Source organism: Mirounga angustirostris, unplaced genomic scaffold (genome assembly GCF_029215605.1).
Source record: "Mirounga angustirostris isolate CCGP_5_RB_7025 unplaced genomic scaffold, mMirAng1.0.hap1 SCAF_5, whole genome shotgun sequence".
NCBI classification, from domain to species: Eukaryota; Metazoa; Chordata; class Mammalia; order Carnivora; family Phocidae; genus Mirounga; species Mirounga angustirostris.
This window is the reverse complement of record NW_026991713.1, coordinates 74,711,436-74,728,502: the sequence shown is the minus strand read 5'-3', so window position 1 is coordinate 74,728,502 and position 17,067 is coordinate 74,711,436. Positions and strand designations below refer to the sequence as shown.

At 39.5% G+C, this 17,067-nt stretch overlaps 1 protein-coding gene across 4 annotated transcripts in view; it reads left to right on the top strand.

The window, feature by feature from the left end:
• The window catches only part of FGD4 (FYVE, RhoGEF and PH domain containing 4), a 213,756-nt gene that overhangs the window by 159,033 nt on the left and 37,656 nt on the right, over positions 1-17,067 (top strand). For 3 of the 4 annotated variants that reach the window (XM_064591407.1, XM_045873648.3, XM_054507109.2), the window contains one exon: positions 1,855-2,365. In XM_064591407.1, the coding sequence (XP_064447477.1) occupies positions 1,855-2,365 (511 nt within the window). Of the gene's footprint in view, positions 1-1,854; positions 2,366-3,414; positions 4,120-17,067 lie in introns of those variants that run through there. The other variant, XM_045873649.3, reaches the window with a different exon arrangement.

The following is a 17,067-nucleotide window of genomic DNA, read 5'->3' as shown; positions in this document are numbered from 1 at the left end:
AATCTCCAAGGACTGCTTGAGAAATCGTCTAGGCCAAGAGTATGCTCCCCTAGAAGGCACATATTAATGGTGGAGTATGTAACACTTACTTACATTGACAGCCACCAACTTTTATATATATCGCATTTTCCCTGCCCAATTTTTCCTTCCCTTCCTGTGGTGCTGAGCTTACCATGTCTTTTATTAACTTTCTTGCCGTCTATGGTTATTCTCCATTCCAGATCAGCAGTGTCTGGGAGGAGTAGAATGAATAGAGAAGGTAACCCACATCTGAGCACTGTCCATGGACTGTACTGTTGTGTCCTCTAGCCCGTAACCTCTGTCGGCACCGGGGAAGAGGCTAGACCTGGACTTTCTTCCCATGTTCTGTATGCAGGCTACTCACCTGCTGCTCCTTCCCTCCATGTTCTAGTGTGTCACAGTGTGGGCTTAAGACCATGGAGTTCGAATCAGACTTCAGGGTCAGACTCTAGCAGTATCATTTCTTAGCCATGTGACATCACCTCACTATGCAAGTTTCTAAGCTTCAATTTCTCTATTTTGGGGTCCTGTTTTAGAATTATTATGAGGTTGAAACAAATAATGTAAAGAATACCATGTATTTTCCGGCACTTAATAAATGCTAGCTGCTGTTATTGAGTGACTCTCATGATCACCATTACAGTTACAGTTACTCTTTATTGATCCCTGAGTACTTTCCATATGCCCAGCACTGTGCTACGAAGTGGGAAAAAGCAGAGAACAAGATAGGCGCGGTCTGCACCCTCCCAGAGTATTAGTCTGTATTCATTTTGTCTCCTTATTAGGTCATAGGAATCTCTCCAACACTGCAGCCCAGAGATTTCTGTTTTTCCTCTCCGGAATCCTAGATTAAAATGTTATGCAAATATTTATATAGGGACATTGTAATATATTGGCAGTTAGGTTCTATTGTACTAGTAGGGTTATATATAATATCAAGTAATAAGGGCTTTAAGGAAAACTAAAACAAGATGTGTAGTTCATGGTAGAGTGCACTTGTAATACATAGAATAATCCAAGAAAGCCTCTTTGAGGTGACATCTGAGCAGAATCCTGAATGATGGGAAGGAGTCAGCCACACCGATGTCTTGGGGAAGGTCGTCCTGGGCAGAGAGAACAGCAGCTGCAGAGACCCTTAGATGCATGCATGGGAACAGCAGGGAGACAGGAGTGCCAAGAGACAGTGAGTGAGGACAAATGGAACTGAACGAGGCCAGGGCAAGTAGGAGCTCGTGTGTACAGACTCCTAGGTTGGGGGCAGGATGCCAGATTTACCTTCTAAGTGTACCGGGTGCCCTCCAAGAGTTGGGCCTCTGTGATCGACCTTGAGAGACTGGATTTGAGAGGATGGAGGCTGGAAGCAGAGAGGTCGGTTAGGTTATGGCAGCAGGGGTATCAACGTTTCTGAGAATGCGTTCTGCTCTCTAAACAGAAATAACCTTTGATTTCTAACCTGTTCATAAATTGGGATCTGACGATACTTGTTTTTAAAATGTATGAAAGTAAAAATCTTGGGAAAAGATGGCTTTCACTCTAAATACTTCTCACATCTCAGTCCTTACTGACGAGCCATATTGACGCACAGCACAAGGAAATGTTCCAGACCCTATAGCAAATGCTCAGTCTTACCATCTTTACTTAAATGTTTACTTAAGTGTGTGTAGCATCCCAAGAGACTGAGAACTATGCCCAACTATTCCAGTCCATGTTTCTAAAACCATCAGAGGAAAAGGTCTTCGTGAAATATCTCCTTTCAATTGGAATAAGCTGGTCCGTCTTCTAGAACTTTTCCATGCCAGTGTTTACATACTTCTTTTGTATTTTATCTTTTAGCACATTATCAAATTACAGTGATTTGAAGAAAGACTCTGGTGTGAACCTGAATGTTCCTAGAACCCCAGGAAGGCATGGACTGACAACCACCCCTCAGCAAAAGCTCCTCTCCTCACACCCACCTCCGAAGCCGGAAAATGACGCCGATCCAACTCAGGGTGTACGGACTGGTGTGGCTAATGGTGTGATGGCAGCACCAACCCAGATGGAATGTGAGGAGGATCAAGTGGCCACTCGTAGCCCAGAAACTCCAGTTCAAACCTCTGAACATGTGCAAGCTATGAACTTAGTGAATGGAGAAGGAGAGGAGGAAGCGACCACAGGCCCTGCATCCCCCACAGCAAAGGACTATGACAGAAATGTTTCTGACAGTACCTGCAGGACTGCCAGAGTCAGCCAGGTGCTCCCCCTAGAAGAAGAAAGGGCGGACACGGAAGCCAAGGTGCAAGAGCGGGAAGATGGAGAAAGCCCTCTGGAACTGGACCAGCTGGACCAGCACCATGAGATGAAGGTAAAGCGTGAGACTGGCTCATAAGTAGGAAGAAGCACCAACTGTTCCACTGTTTTTAAAACTCTGCTTAATAGCACCCGTGAAATGAATGAGTCAGATCACCCACACCGCCAGTTAAGCAATTTTTAAACTTTAGCTGCTAATGGATGTTTCCCCTACTCTATGAGGAAATAGTTCACTTTTTCTGGTGTAGTTTCTATTGATCTTCCTATTATGATTTCAAGAGTCAGAACATTCTGAAGATGTTAATATAGGAAAACCACAAGCTTGTTTTTTTTTTACTTAGGAAGAAAATGTTCTTTGTTGCTCTAGATATTAGGGCTACATCCCTAATATTTATGGGCTAAGCAAGAGGAAATTGTATGATTTTCACTTTTCACACATTTCTAGTCTAGACCTGGAAGAGTAACTTGCACCAGCAAATGTTTCATTTAAGGACACAAATACGGTAGTATTCACAAATTAGTCAACAGATTGTAACCGTAACTCTTTCCAGGCTTCTGACTGTGTTTTTAAAAATTTGTCATTAGTATAGTTTTAAAACAATCTACTTAATCTTGGATTTAGAAGCCTCTTTAAAGATCATCTTAATTAAGCAGTTCATTTATAGAAGTAGAGACAGTTCCAGAAAGCTGAAGTGATTTTTCAGGTCACAGTAATAGCCTGGACCCTTGGTGCCCTGACTCACAGGCCAGTATTGTGTCCCTGATGCAAAAAAATCACAAACTTAAGTGTGTAAATGCAGGAAGTATCCACAAATACAGCATCCATGAGTAATATTTTGGAGAGAGGGGAGGCTGTGGCAAACTAGAAGTTCAGATTGTTTCTAAAGAGGGCAGCAGTTCAGTGAAATTGCTTCAATGGCATGTATGTCCAGGTGCAAAATCTAAGCTTACAAGGAGCTGATTTGCTGGTGAGATATGTTCATAATTTACCTGGGCGACAGAAAAGCTTTGCTACAATTCTAGGAACAAGACCACTGCATTTGTATTCTTTATTCCTGTCAATATGGTGTTTTGGAAGAATTAATAAATACAGCTTTTACAAAGTACCTGGAATTTCTCAGATCAAAGGTGCAATAGAAGCATCATTATACAGTTCCCTGGAAGAGAAAGTTGTTTATGTCTCTGAGGACCAAAAAAAAAAAATAATTCCCATTGCTCAGTTTCTCTTTTTAATTATAAATAGTAATCTGTGTAGGAGAGTTGAGAATTGAAAATTTGGCAATTATAGGAAAATCTGTAAATGACAAATCAAGTTCTAAATTTATTTAGGATTTTTTATGGTGCCGTGGCTTAAGTGGCATTAACATAGGGAGAAATTCAAAAGGACTAATACTAAAATCAGAGTAAAAAGTGATTGACTGATGTGTTGACAGTTTTAACTAAAATGAAATCCACGTTATGGTACGGTTTTTACTAACCCTGAAAAAGGTCCCAAATAGACAAAAAGCCAGGGATTTATTTTCTTCCAGTTAGTGAATAAATTTTAAATACTGTCAGGCAGAGAAAGTTTAAATAAGGAAGTGGGTGGAAGAAAAGTGAGTCATACTTGGTAACATTATCTGAAACATTAAAGAGACAGGACATTGCAAAGTAAATCTCTTCACTACATCTTGATGTAGTGGTAGATTTTAGTGCCGCTGTGCTTGAACCATGGTGAACAGAAGAGGAGGTTAGAATCAAGAAGCTCAAGACTCCTACATTTGTGCTTTAATAGTTGGGATGATGCCACCAGCAAGTGTTTATAAAACAGTAAGAGCTATTCTTTTTTTTTTTTTTTAAGATTTTATTTATTCATTTATTTGAGAGAGTGAGAGAGAGAGCACATGAGAGGGGGGAGGGTCAGAGGGAGAAGCAGGCTCCCCCAGTAAGAGCTATTCTTATTAATATTTTCATTGGTAATGCCTGTGGTTGCTGGGTAGTACTTTTTTTTTCCTGTCCTGTATTATTATCTGTACATTTTCATAGATGAGTGGTGTTTGGTTTGGGAGAGACTTAAATAGGGCCTTTCTTATTAAGCTAGTGCAATGAAGTACTACAGCTGGCCTTTCTCCTATACGAAATATAAGTAGTGGATGGCACATGCTGTATCTAGGAACAAAAATGCAATTTTCTCTGCAGAGCTATTGATACAAAGACACCACATGTGTCTCTCATCTAAAAGGGAATATCAGGGGGCACCTGGGTGGCTCAGTCCGTTAAGCTCTGCCTTCGGCTCAGGTCACAGTCCCAGGGTCCTGGGATCTAGCCCCAGATTTGGCTCCCTGCTCAGCAGGGAGCCTGCGTCTCTTCCTCTCCCTCTCCCTGCAACTCCCCCTGCTTATGTGCTCTCTCCCCCTTCCCCATCAAATAAATAAATAAATAAATCTTTTTAAAAAAATAAAAGGGAGGATTAGGATTTAATTTCTACACGGTGATAATATGTTCTCCTTTGTTGCTCTGGTTGGTGACTGTTACATTGCCTTTGTTCAAATATGCAAACATAAATGTTAGTAATGTTAAGATGGTAAATTTTATGTTATATATATTTTGTCACAGCTAAAAATGAAAAATGAAATGTTAAAAATAAGTAGTATATAGTAGAGCCATTGGAACCAGGACGTTTTGGTGCTGCTTCTGGCTTGTCCACTAACCAGTGGTATGACCTTAAACAAATCAATTAAATTATTTGTGCCTTTAGTTAAAGGATATTAACTGGGTGTGATCATAAAGCCCTTTTCAGTGGTAATGTAATAATTTTTTGCTGTTGTTTATTGGTATCTTCCTTTGTTAGCATAGCCCATGTTGTCAGCTGCCTCTTGAACTTTTTAATGTGTTGAACCTCTTAAGATACAAAGGAATATCTGGGTTTCACTATGCAGACAAGTGAAAAAAATTACTTCAATCTTTATATAATTCAATGCAGAGACTTACATCACAATAGTCTTAGCTAAGTTTAAACAGGTATTAAATGTAATGGCTATTTCTTAAATGCCCGCCAAGAATGGGAGAAGGAGGAATTGGGGGATGAAGGGGTAGCAGAGTAGCATCACCAAGATTGTTCAGAAAAGCAGATACACATTAAAATAGATCTTGAACAGTCATTGTTAATAATGAGAACTGACTTGAAAATCAGTTTTCAATCACTTTTACTATGTGAAAGATAATACCTACCTCATTGAAACTATTGTCCTTACCATACTTCAGCAAAGCTACGCTTTTCCAATATTTAAACTTTTTGCAGCATCAGTGATCTAGAATATAGCCAGGCACCTCAAAATAAGCAAATAGTTTTGTTTGTTTTTTTTTTAAACCTCTGACTTAAAGGAAAATTGTGAGCACTTTGTGACACCTTTAGCTCTTACCCGTAAGGTGTTATCAGTATCTTTAAATTAAGGTTAATTATGTATTACAAGAGATTAAAAGACTGAAGTTCTTTAAGGAGGAGATATCATTAGAAGGAAACCTTAAAACCCCTAAGTGACAGGGGGCAGGAAACTGTCACATGTGTCTGCATACTTGAGGGCATCAGGGGTAACAGTATTATAATCCTGTTTGGCATGACAAATTTGGGTTATCATAAATAGCTTAACTATATTAAAAGACTCAGGTAAATGGGTCAGGACATTTTAGTATGAATTTCATTTAAAAATGGTTATTTTTTTTTCTGAGATTTATGTGCTTCAGTGGGTAAGCTTCATTAGAAATGCGTTAATGTGGAATGCATTCATTGATTATGCCATATAATAAACACTTCTTTTTATAGTTTTCATGAGCCTTTTAATATCCAAGATATACTTTAACAGGTTGTATTTGTAGATCTTCCTGAGACTTATTAGTGTTTCTTTCCTCTGTACTTCATATTGTAAGCCAAATATAAACAATGCAGATGTATGGTTTCTAAGACTAAAGATAGAAATTATGAATCTGCTATTGGCAACATAATAATAAATCTAATAATACCAGTTTTATCAAGAATATTACAGATACCTTTTAAATTAGTCCTTTGTTTCACCAAAAATGAAAGAAATTATATAATAAAGTGAGGAATTGATGAAGATAGAAATTTGATACAACTGATAGAGAATTGACAACCTGGAGATTTATAGAAACATTTTTTTTTAAAAAAACTTAAATTTTTTTCTAGTGCCTTATTTTTTTATTTTTATTTTTTATTTATTTATTTTTTTAAAAGATTTTATTTATTTATTTGACAGAGAGAGAGACAGCGAGAGAGGGAACACAAGCAGGGGGAGTGGAGGAGGGAGAAGCAGGCTTCCCGCTGAGCAGGGAGCCCGATGCGGGGCTTGATCCCAGGACCCTGGCATCATGACCTGAGCCGAAGGCAGACGCTTAACGACTGAGCCACCCAGGCGCCCCTAGTGCCTTATTTTTTTAATGAGCATTTTACTTATGTTTTAACATAAGGCTTGAGAGTTTATAACCTTTGAACATACTCAAAAATTAAGAAGATAATCATCTCGTAAGGAAAAGAATGACCTTGAATCAAGTTCAGAAGTACTGCAAATAGAAAACCAATGCTGTAATCCAGATTAACTCACTTTCCTTTTTTTCCCTTTAATTTCACTTAATTGTGAATCTTAACATTGTTGATTTTGCAGGATGTAATGTGAGGTATCAGAGTTTTCTGGGAGTTAAAACATAATGCTAACCTTGATTTTCTCTTCCTTATGATGGGCTACAAGTTCCTTTTTGTGAGGCTTTAAATTTCTTTCCCTTTACTTCTTGAAAAATAGAGGGGGATAGCTGTTGAGATCATGTTAGACTTGAAGACAAATAGTAAGTTACTCCTTAGCTATGTCTTCTCTTGTCGACTCAGCTTCCATTCCAAGAATGTGAAAGACAAGCAGAAGCAATGGAATCATCCAGCTTCACTAATCAGTTTTTGTTGTTGCTAGTATTACAGTGAAAGTTCTCACTGAAGTTGTAGGAGTTTTAAAGCAATGTGTTGAATAACAGAAAAGTTGTCCCGCTGACCATATGGATTGGATAGTTCATAAAAGTCTTGAGGATAGCTTTTCTTTATTCACTTAGAACTGAAAGGTGAATTTAGAAAGTTCTTTATTTTGTGGAGACTCCATTTAGTATATTGGAAAGGTATAAAAAAGTATAATGAGAAAAAATGAACTTCAAAGAGCCTGTACCTGAAAAAAACACCTGTTCCATTTGTAAATTTAATGTGTGGGGCTTACTGTGCTAGGTGCTAGAAACAAATGAACAAGACACACCCTGCCTTCAAAGCCTCGGTCTACCCAGTAGAGAGAAATAAGTAAATCCCCATGCTATGTGGTGTGATCTGTGCTTCGCAAACACAGATGAGGAATTACCTGTGCCTGGGGGAGGGCTGCTTGAGGGGCAGGGTGCTGAGAAGCAGTTGAATTTAGCTTGAAGCAAAGTGAGGGGGAGGTTGCTAGGGAGTTGAGAATGGCCAGGAATGGGGTGAGGTAGGGAGGAGCAGCTGTATCTAGTCAGAGACAAGTGAATAGATGCCATATTTGTGGGTGTTTCTGGCCCAATAAGAAGAGGCCAGAGGGCTAGAGAATTGTGTGAGGGGTAGAAGGATAGGTTTAAAAAGAAAATATAAGCTAAGGACAAATTGCAGTGGGTTTGTATGCCTAAGCTGTATCTTTCTCCCCTGAAAACAATGGATTTTTAAAATTGTGATAAAAATTAATAATCCTCATAGAAAATCAAGAAAATGCAGCAAAGCATAGAAAATACAAATATCACCCATATTTCCAAAGAGAGCTGCTTTGGTATTTAATATTCCAGCTTGTTTTTCTGAGCTGATATTTGGAAAAAAAAAATTTTTTTTTTTCAATAGCCTAATGTATGGTAGTTCTGCATCCTGTTTTGTAGGATTAAACATAGGTGTTTTCCTGTGTTATTTCAAACTTTCCATAAGCCTAATACTATCTGGCCTCCAAGGCACTTAATTAAAGCATGGAAGTGACATGATTATACCATCTGTGGATTTTAGAAAAATGAGTCAGATAAAAGGAAAACAGATGGAGCAGTTGTAAGCAACTGCAGTAATCCAGGTGTGAGAGGATGAGGTCCTGGACGGATGCAGTGGAGGGTTAGGACAAGGAAGAGAGATTTCTGAGGGCCTCCTGATGGAGGTAGGGAATGAGTCATGTTCAATTTCTAGCTTGGATGAAGTGGCAGATGGTGTATCACTTACTGAACTACAAGAGAATGGAAGGAGCGGTGTATTTGGAGGGCAAAAATTTAACTGGGTTTAGACATACTAAATTTGAGGGACTTATGGATTGTCCTCATGAAGATGTCTCAAACAAAAATAGAATACTCTGGAGACGTTACAGTCTATTGGGTAAGGATGAAGACTTTAGAATTAAAAGAGATGAGTTCATACCCCAGCTTTGTCACTTACCAGCTAGGTGACCTCAGACATGGTACTTTAACAGAATTCCGCAGGTCTTGGTTTCTTAATATGTTAATGAAATAATTGAGGTGGCAGACAGGAAGGAACATAATTGTGTTTGGAATGTTGGGAGAGGTAGAGTTGCTAATTAGGTTAGTTTTGTACTACTGAGTTTATGGCATCTGTAGGACATCCATTTGGAGATATTAATTAAGCAAGTGGAAATACAGATCTGGAGCTTAGGAAAGAGGATAAGAATGTAAGAGGATGTACATAAGGGTGTGAATAATATTGCCAAAATAGAATGTGCAGGAACAGGAAGAAGGGCAAGGACCGAGCTGTGGAGAGCACAAATATAATCAAAAGGGGAACATAGTAAGTTGTGTGAGAGGAAAAAGAAGAGCAAATCATGAGAACCACAGGATTTGGGGGGAGGGGGCACAGGATTATTGGTGGGCTTATAAGGATGGTCATCATTTAGAATATGAAACTAGGAGTTAGTCTGGAGGCCTTGGCCTTACTGGGACATTATAGCTAACTAGCTCAGAGAACCTGGGTAACCAAATTAAATGCAGTACATTTATATTGCACATATACTATTTGCAAAGTACTGCAGAAAATACAAAGGGGAAGGGCGCCTGGGTGGCTCAGTCGTTAAGCATCTGCCTTCGGCTCAGGTCATGATCCCAGGGTCCTGAGATCGAGCCCCACTTTGGGCTCCTTGCTCAGCGGGAAGCCTGCTTCTCCCTCTCTCACTCCCCCTGCTTGCATTCCCTCTCTAGCTGTGTCTCTCTCTGTCAAATAAATAAATAAAATCTTTAAAAAAAAAAAAAATACAAAGAGGAAACAGCTGAAAAGGAGTATTGAGATATATAACCATTATATAAGAGGTAAAAGGGAAAAGAGAACTCAAAGTGAAGGTTCAGAGCATGGCTAAGAAGGTGAATTCTTCCTTGTTAGCCTAAATCGAGAAGTGGGGAGAGTCTGGAACTCAGCGAGATACTAAGACTACAGTGTAGAGGTGACTCTTGGGCTGGGTGCTGAATGTGTCAGTTTGGGAAGTGCCCCCATAGAGGCTAGTGAGGTAGCCCCAAGGGGTTGAGGACAATGGAGAAGGTTAGTTCTCGTGGTGACTTGTGACTAAGATTCTGAGGGCCAGGATCAAAGGTAGCGGGCATAATCAACAGTCTCCCCAGCATTGCTGAGTGGCCTGAAACTTAAGAAAGAGAAGATCAAACTTGCAGTGGGAGTGAGGCAAGGTCTGCAAATCAGCAGTACCGAGAGAACAAGGAGATAATGGAGTCAAAGATGGAGTTTAACAGAATGTTGACATGAATCAGGAGGTTTGGGAAAGCGAGGTGTTTGGAGGTCACAATGCATCTAAAGATGCTGTTTGGCATGGGTGGGAGAGAAATGAAAAGACCAGATCTTAAAACACAGCAGTTGTTGTATGTGGCTTACAACAAAACAAAACAAAACAAAAAGAACAATATACCATAACCTGGTGGTCAGTTAGGCTTAAGAGCCAGACTTTCTAGGTTTGCAACCCAGCTCAGCCACTTACTTACCAGTTGTATGACCTTGAGCAGGTCACTTAAATCTCTCTGTGCCTTAGTTTCTTCATATGCAACATGGAAATAATACCTATCTCATAAGGTTATTACGAGGCAAAGATCATTGAATCATTGTAAAGGATTTAGAACAGTGCCTTAAGGGCGCCTGGGTGGCTCAGTTGGTTAAGCGACTGCCTTCGGCTCAGGTCATGATCCTGGAGTCCTGGGATCGAGTCCCGCATCGGGCTCCCTGCTTGGCAGGGAGTCTGCTTCTCCCTCTGACCCTCCTCCCTCTCATGCTCTCTGTCTCTCATTCTCTCTGTCTCAAAAAAATAAATAAATAAAATCTTTAAAAAAAAAAAAAGAACAGTGCCTTAAAACATAATGTGAGCTGTCTGTTAGATAAACATAAAGTTCTGTTTCCTCATCTGTAAGTCAAGATGAACAGACTCATGACCTGAGATATCCCTTGATAGATCCAAAGTTCAGCATATCCTGCCAGGTAAGTATTCCAGCAGCTGTCGGTTCCGTGTTAAGCTGACGTGCTCCTTTGCAGGATGCACAGAGATAATTTTGCATGCCACTTCCTTTTTAACCCTGGTTTCCTATATTTTGTTTGTTTCTCTTACTTGAGGACCATAGGTTATTTCCACATAGTGCAGTCACTTATGTGCACAAGGTTTTAACTCTAGGGAACTATCATCAGAAAATACTTATGTTACGTAATTACTTTGATGGTCTGCCTAGATTTGGGATAGGTTAATTCAGTTATTGATTGTGAGCATATATTAAATTCTTCTTTGTGCCTTAATTTCTGCAAAAGGCAAAGGACAATTTAGTCTAATGTATACTAATTGGGTATAAGAAGAACAAAGTTCTCTCTTTGCTACCACTTACTTCCTGTCTGATCTTATGCAAGTAACTGAATTGTCCTTCTCAGTGTAAGCTCTCTTTTGCCCTTCTCCCTACCCTATCTCGAAAGGATATAATGTAAACCTTCTGATTAAAAGTTCTCACTTGGCTACTCTCCTGTTTTGAACTGAATAAATAGTATAGATAGGACATCAGATTGGAAAAATACTGGCGCTGGGTCGAAAATAGGCTTGGACTGTGCTCCCAAAGCTTCCTGAAAGATCATGCTAAAGTAATAAACTATTTATTCTTGTGATACTATACAGTGAAGCCCTGGGAAAGGAATAACGTGTGTGTATCATAGTGAGTATTCTTTTTCCTGCAATGTGAACCTGGTGATAAATTTCTTGCTGATTACAAATCTTCCCTGAGATGATCCTTCCCTACATGATCTTAATTGAACACAAAATCTGTATTTTATTCCCTTACCTTCTCATTTTCTTGTCACACAAATCCACAGGGACTTCTCTTAAAGAGCTGTAACAAAGCAAGAACTTTATTTTCACAGACCAAGATTTGAATCCTGGCTCAGTCACTTCCTAGCTATATGATTTGGGGCAGGTTACCCATCCTCATTAAGACACTGCTTCCTCATCTATAAAATGAGAGGATAATGATACCTGCTTCACAGGATATTAGTAGGATTCCACTAGATAATTCATGTGAAGCACATACGGTAGTGCCTAGCACACAGTAGGTACTCTCTAAATGGTGGGGCTGTCATTGTCTCTCACTTGTGATAGCCTCCCTTGACTTCCCTGTTCTTTAGTATAATGAGAAAAAAATGTATACAGTTCTGGAATATTGGAATGATGGTGTCAAGACAAGTTAGAGACTTTAAGATGCTTTTTGAGATGATAGGCCAATTATGTGACATTCAAATATCATTGTGATCTCATTTTAAATTATCACCTGGAGCCATATAGAAGACTTTAATGTCTAGGAAGACATTAAAAATAACCTATCAAAATGTTGATGCATCTCATGAATTGTGGTACAAAATCAAGTGTTTATTCCCTAAGTTGACTCATCTTGTTATGAAAGAATGGACTTCAGGGAAAGCAGAAACATATGTATTCATACAAAGCCACATCTGCCTTCTCCATGAAAGAATTTAATTAATTGGGTAGAAACTTCCGGAACCTAGAAACATTCATTCTGGTCCTATAAAACCCAATAACTTATGTACATATTATTTTAAATATAACCTATAATGAATATATGGAAAGAACAGTTTTAATTCAATGTATTTAGGAAAAAAAATTCTTCCTGCTTAAAATGAAATCATGGGAACACGTACTGAAAAGTTAAAAAGCATAATTGAAGAGTAGTAAAGCATGATATCAATATCTGATTCATTTTTATGTAACTGAAGGCATTGCCTTTAAAGCATCTTCTAAGAAACTCTAATTATTGATGAACCTTTATGAAGTTCTTTCCAAAATATCTGCTCCCCTGCTTGGTGGTTTTGAGGCATGTGGCAGTGCGTATGGCACTGAAGATGAATCACTGGCTCCACACAAACATTTTCTGCCTACCCAGTAAATGAAGTCTGTGAGCTGCAGTGGGGGCTCTTTGTCTGGGCTCCTGCCATATGGAAGAGTCATGCCAAAAGGTCTGAAAAGAGCTGCAGGAGCTGGTGACATCTGTAAGTGGGGAGGCAGAACTGACAGTGCAGCACATTCATGAGCCAGCGGGCACAGTGACTCACCACCAGGCTGAACCTGACCTATTGGGAATGGAGCGGATCTCTGCTGAAAGGTTACTGGACGTGTGCAAGTGCATTGTGCAGAGAGAAATAAGAGAGAAGCAGAGGAAAGTAAATTGTGTAATCTTTTACTGTAAGAGGCGTACATCTTGCCTTTTCAATTGGGATTGTTTAGACATACTCTGTTGTATTTTTGTTTGAGGCAGTACTCTGAGAATCAGCTTTCAATATAGGACATAGTTATCATTTGCAAGTGAAAAAAATCTATTTTATAGAGGAATATCAAAGGTAAGATGCTTTTCTAATAGCATATTTGTTACTATTTTTAGAAGTGAAGTCTGTGTATTAGGTTCCAATAGAGGCAAACAGGATTTTTTATTAAATCAATATTGTGTAGCCATTACTGTTTTCCAAAGAATCTAAAGAATATATGACTTCTTAGTAAAGTGCTAAGAACAAAGTAGGGGTTATATAGTTTTGAAGTGGCAAATAATAAGAGACAATATTCTATAACTTGACCTATTTAACTTTCTATTTTAAAAAAATACCGTGCTATATCCCCAGTGTATCAGCAATTTTAGAACAGGTTTGTTATTTAAGCACAAGTCTGATAGAGTAGTAGAGACCCATGCATGCAGACGGATCATGTATTTCTCCCTAAATGTACTCACAGATGAGTTTCAGTAACTAATTTTTTAAAGTTAGAAGCCATCAGGGGTGCCTGGGTGGCTCACTCAGTGAAGCCTCTGCTGTTGGCTCACGTCATGATCTCAGGGTCCTGAGATCAAGCCCCACTTTGGGCACTCTGCTCAGCAAGGCGTCTGCTTCTCCCTCTCCCTCTGCCCCTCACCCCACTCCTGCTGTCTCTCAAATAAATTTCTTTTTAAAGATTGTATTTATTTATTTATTTGACAGAGCAAGAGAAAGCGAGAGCAGGAACACAAGCAGGGGGAGTGGGAGAGGGAGAAGCAGGCTTCCCGCTGAGCAGGGAGCCTGATGCGGGGCTCGATCCCAGGACCCTGGGATCATGACCTGAGCTGGAGGCAGAAGCTTAATGACTGAGCCACCCAGGCTCCCCTAAAATCTTTAAAAAAAGAAAAAAGTTAGAAGCTATCATATCATTACATCAAATATGACTGAATTTTTAATACCTGATAATTACTAGAATGCTGAGAAGCCTGCTATAAATAGAATTTATATTAGAGAAAGAATGTGTAAATTAAAATGCCTAGTAGATATCCCATTTCGTTTTCAAGTGGATAGTTTGTATTTTCTTAGTCTGTATCCCTTGTAGGCACTTATTAGTCTTGTTTCTTGTTGCAGAGAAGAGTTAGAGTGAGAGCGAAGGGTTTACTGACCATAACGTAAAGTCCCATGCTCTCCTATATGATTGGAATCTGCTTTGGTTACCTTTTAACTGTGTGACTTGGGGCAAGTCACCTGGCCCTTCTGAGCCTTGGAATTTTGTCTTTTGTATGTGTGTGCTGCCTATAAAACAGGAATAATGTATCTATTCTATAGAGTTATTATAAGGATTAGTCAATTTATGTAAAATATAAGTGTCTTGTGCATAACAAGCAATCAGTGAATAAGTGTTAGCTGTTCTTCTGGTGAAATTGTTGTTTGGGTCGGTGATTTCCTCACCTCCACCACAAAAATCCCTAGTAACTTTTCATACACCTATATGTGAGTGTTTAAACTGAATGTCAGCAAGTTTACTTTTGCTTATCTTTGTGTTGGTTTTGGCAAGGTCAGGGTCCTGACATTAGAAGCCCATCTGTGTGGAAGGACACAGCTTTTGCTAATAACTCCTGGCATCTCCCTTGGATTTGGCAAATTATGACCAGGATACCTACAACTTGCCAAGTTCAGCTAAAGTATGATTTAGAGTCAGCAAAAGATTGTTTATTATAAGCTTCCTATTTAAGATCCTGTAGGATGTGGAAGACCTCAGGAGTGACTTCACTGCATAGCAATAACAACCAGTATGACCTGTTGGTTAATGAATTCTCTGACTCATAAGAGATGTATCATTTTATCACGGCACAAATTCTGCTGGATGGTTTTCTTTAGAGTTATTTGTCAAACTAGAATCAGAGCATAGGAAAGTGTGTGAGTAAGTCAAAAAGATACAGTAGTACCACTATTAGAATAAGGGCTTGGGGGCACCTGGGTGGCTCAGTCATTAAGTGTCTGCCTTTGGCTCGGGTCATGATCCCAGGGTTCTGGGATCGAACCCCGCATTGGGCTCCCTGCTTGGCGGGAAGCCTGCTTCTCCCTCTCCCACTCCCCCTGCTTGTGTTCCCTCTCTCTCTGTGTCTCTCTCTGTCAAATAAATAAATAAAATCTTAAAAAAAAAAAAAAAGAATAAGGGCTTGGAAAGAGCAAGCCACTAATACTAATGACAAAAAGGATGTATCTCAAATGCATTTTGAGAATTGGAAGAGGCAAGACTCAAAAGGCACATACTGTGTGATTCCATTTACACAACATTCTGGAAAAGGGCAGATCTATTAACAGGAGCTGGTGATAGGAGAGAGGGGTGGTGCCGAGAGGAGGGAGCCCCAGTGCATATAGCCTCATGTTTTATTGGCGTCTGAACCAGTCACTGTATTCTTGATTGTTATACCAGTCAAGGCCTAATTTTGATCTGGGGAATGAGGGTAGTTTCTCCAAAGGAAAGGCTACATAGTAGTAAGATAGATGCTCTGAACAAATCTGGGTATCATTAGGAAATGGAGGGAAAGGATGTCAAACAGGCAAACGATAATGCTAATACTTTACCCTGAATTTGTTGTTTAACCAAAACCTTGGCTAACTGTGGAATTTAATGACTACATAGTTCTTATTTCAGTATTTTTGAGACCACAAATATTTAAACAGTATTACATTACTTTACCTGAAGATTTCATGTAAAAATACCTCATTTCAGTGCTGCTGTAAAAAGCAAAATGATAACTTTTCACATTAGAACAGATACTGCATAAAGCATAAAAGTAGACCTCATATGCTGAACACAATGAAGCATTCCTACAGCTGAATAGGATTTTATACATAGTTTAAAATGTAGTCTTTGCACACATTAGACACTGGTTTAAAATATACTTTGTTCTGCTTTCCTATTAGTTTTTACTAAACCCTTACTATGCTTCACACTTACCTAGAATGAAAAGGATACTTCAGCAAATACCTAGGTAGAAATTTCTCAACAAAAAGATGTTTAGGTATAAAATAGAAAATGAATTCTAATAGCACCAAACCCAAGAGCTTTGGATAGTTGAAGAAGGCTCCATGGACAAGGAATGGAAATTCAGCAAGCCATCCAAAAAAAAAAAAAAAGTAAGTCTTAAACACCTAAAGAGATAAAGCAAGAATGTATGCCATGGGGGTGCCTGGGTGGCTTAGTCCTTAAGCGTCTGCCTTCAGCTCAGGTCATGATCCGAGGGTCTTGGGATCAAGCCCCGCATCAGGCTCCCTGCTCCATGGGAAGCCTGCTTCTCCCTCTCCCACTCCCCCTGCTTGTGTTCCCTCTCTTGCTGTGTCTCTCTCTGTCAAATAAATAAATAAAAATCTTTTAAAAAAAATAGATTGAAGGGGGTACTCCTGGGTGGCTCAGTCCTTAAGCGTCTGCCTTCGGCTTAGGTCATGATCCCAGGGTCCTGGGATGGAGCCCCACATCGGGCTCCCTGCTCCGCGGGAAGCCTGCTTCTCCCTCTCCCACTCCCCCTGCTTGTGTTCCCTCTCTCGCTGTGTCTCTGTCAAATAAATAAATAAAATCTTAAAAAAAAAAATGTATGCCATGCAGAGAGAATGGAAAGAAGAAAAGTTTGGGAATGGCCATGGACATGTTTTATAACGGTGCATTAGATTGGTGTGTTTGGAGGGAAGGGTGCCTGCAAAGATACAACAGGAAAGAAGTCTGAGACAGTGAGTAGAGATGAGATTTGAACAACCCTGAATGATATACAGAGTCTGGATTTTATCCTGCTGGTGAAAAGAGGACTATTGGAAGTTTTCCTTCTATGGAAAGTAGAATGATCTTGGCAAAGCAGAGTTAGAAAGATTGCTCATACAACAGCATGCAAGGTGGGTCTGATTAGCCAAAAAATGGTAGAATCAGATCAACTGGGAGCTATTGATTG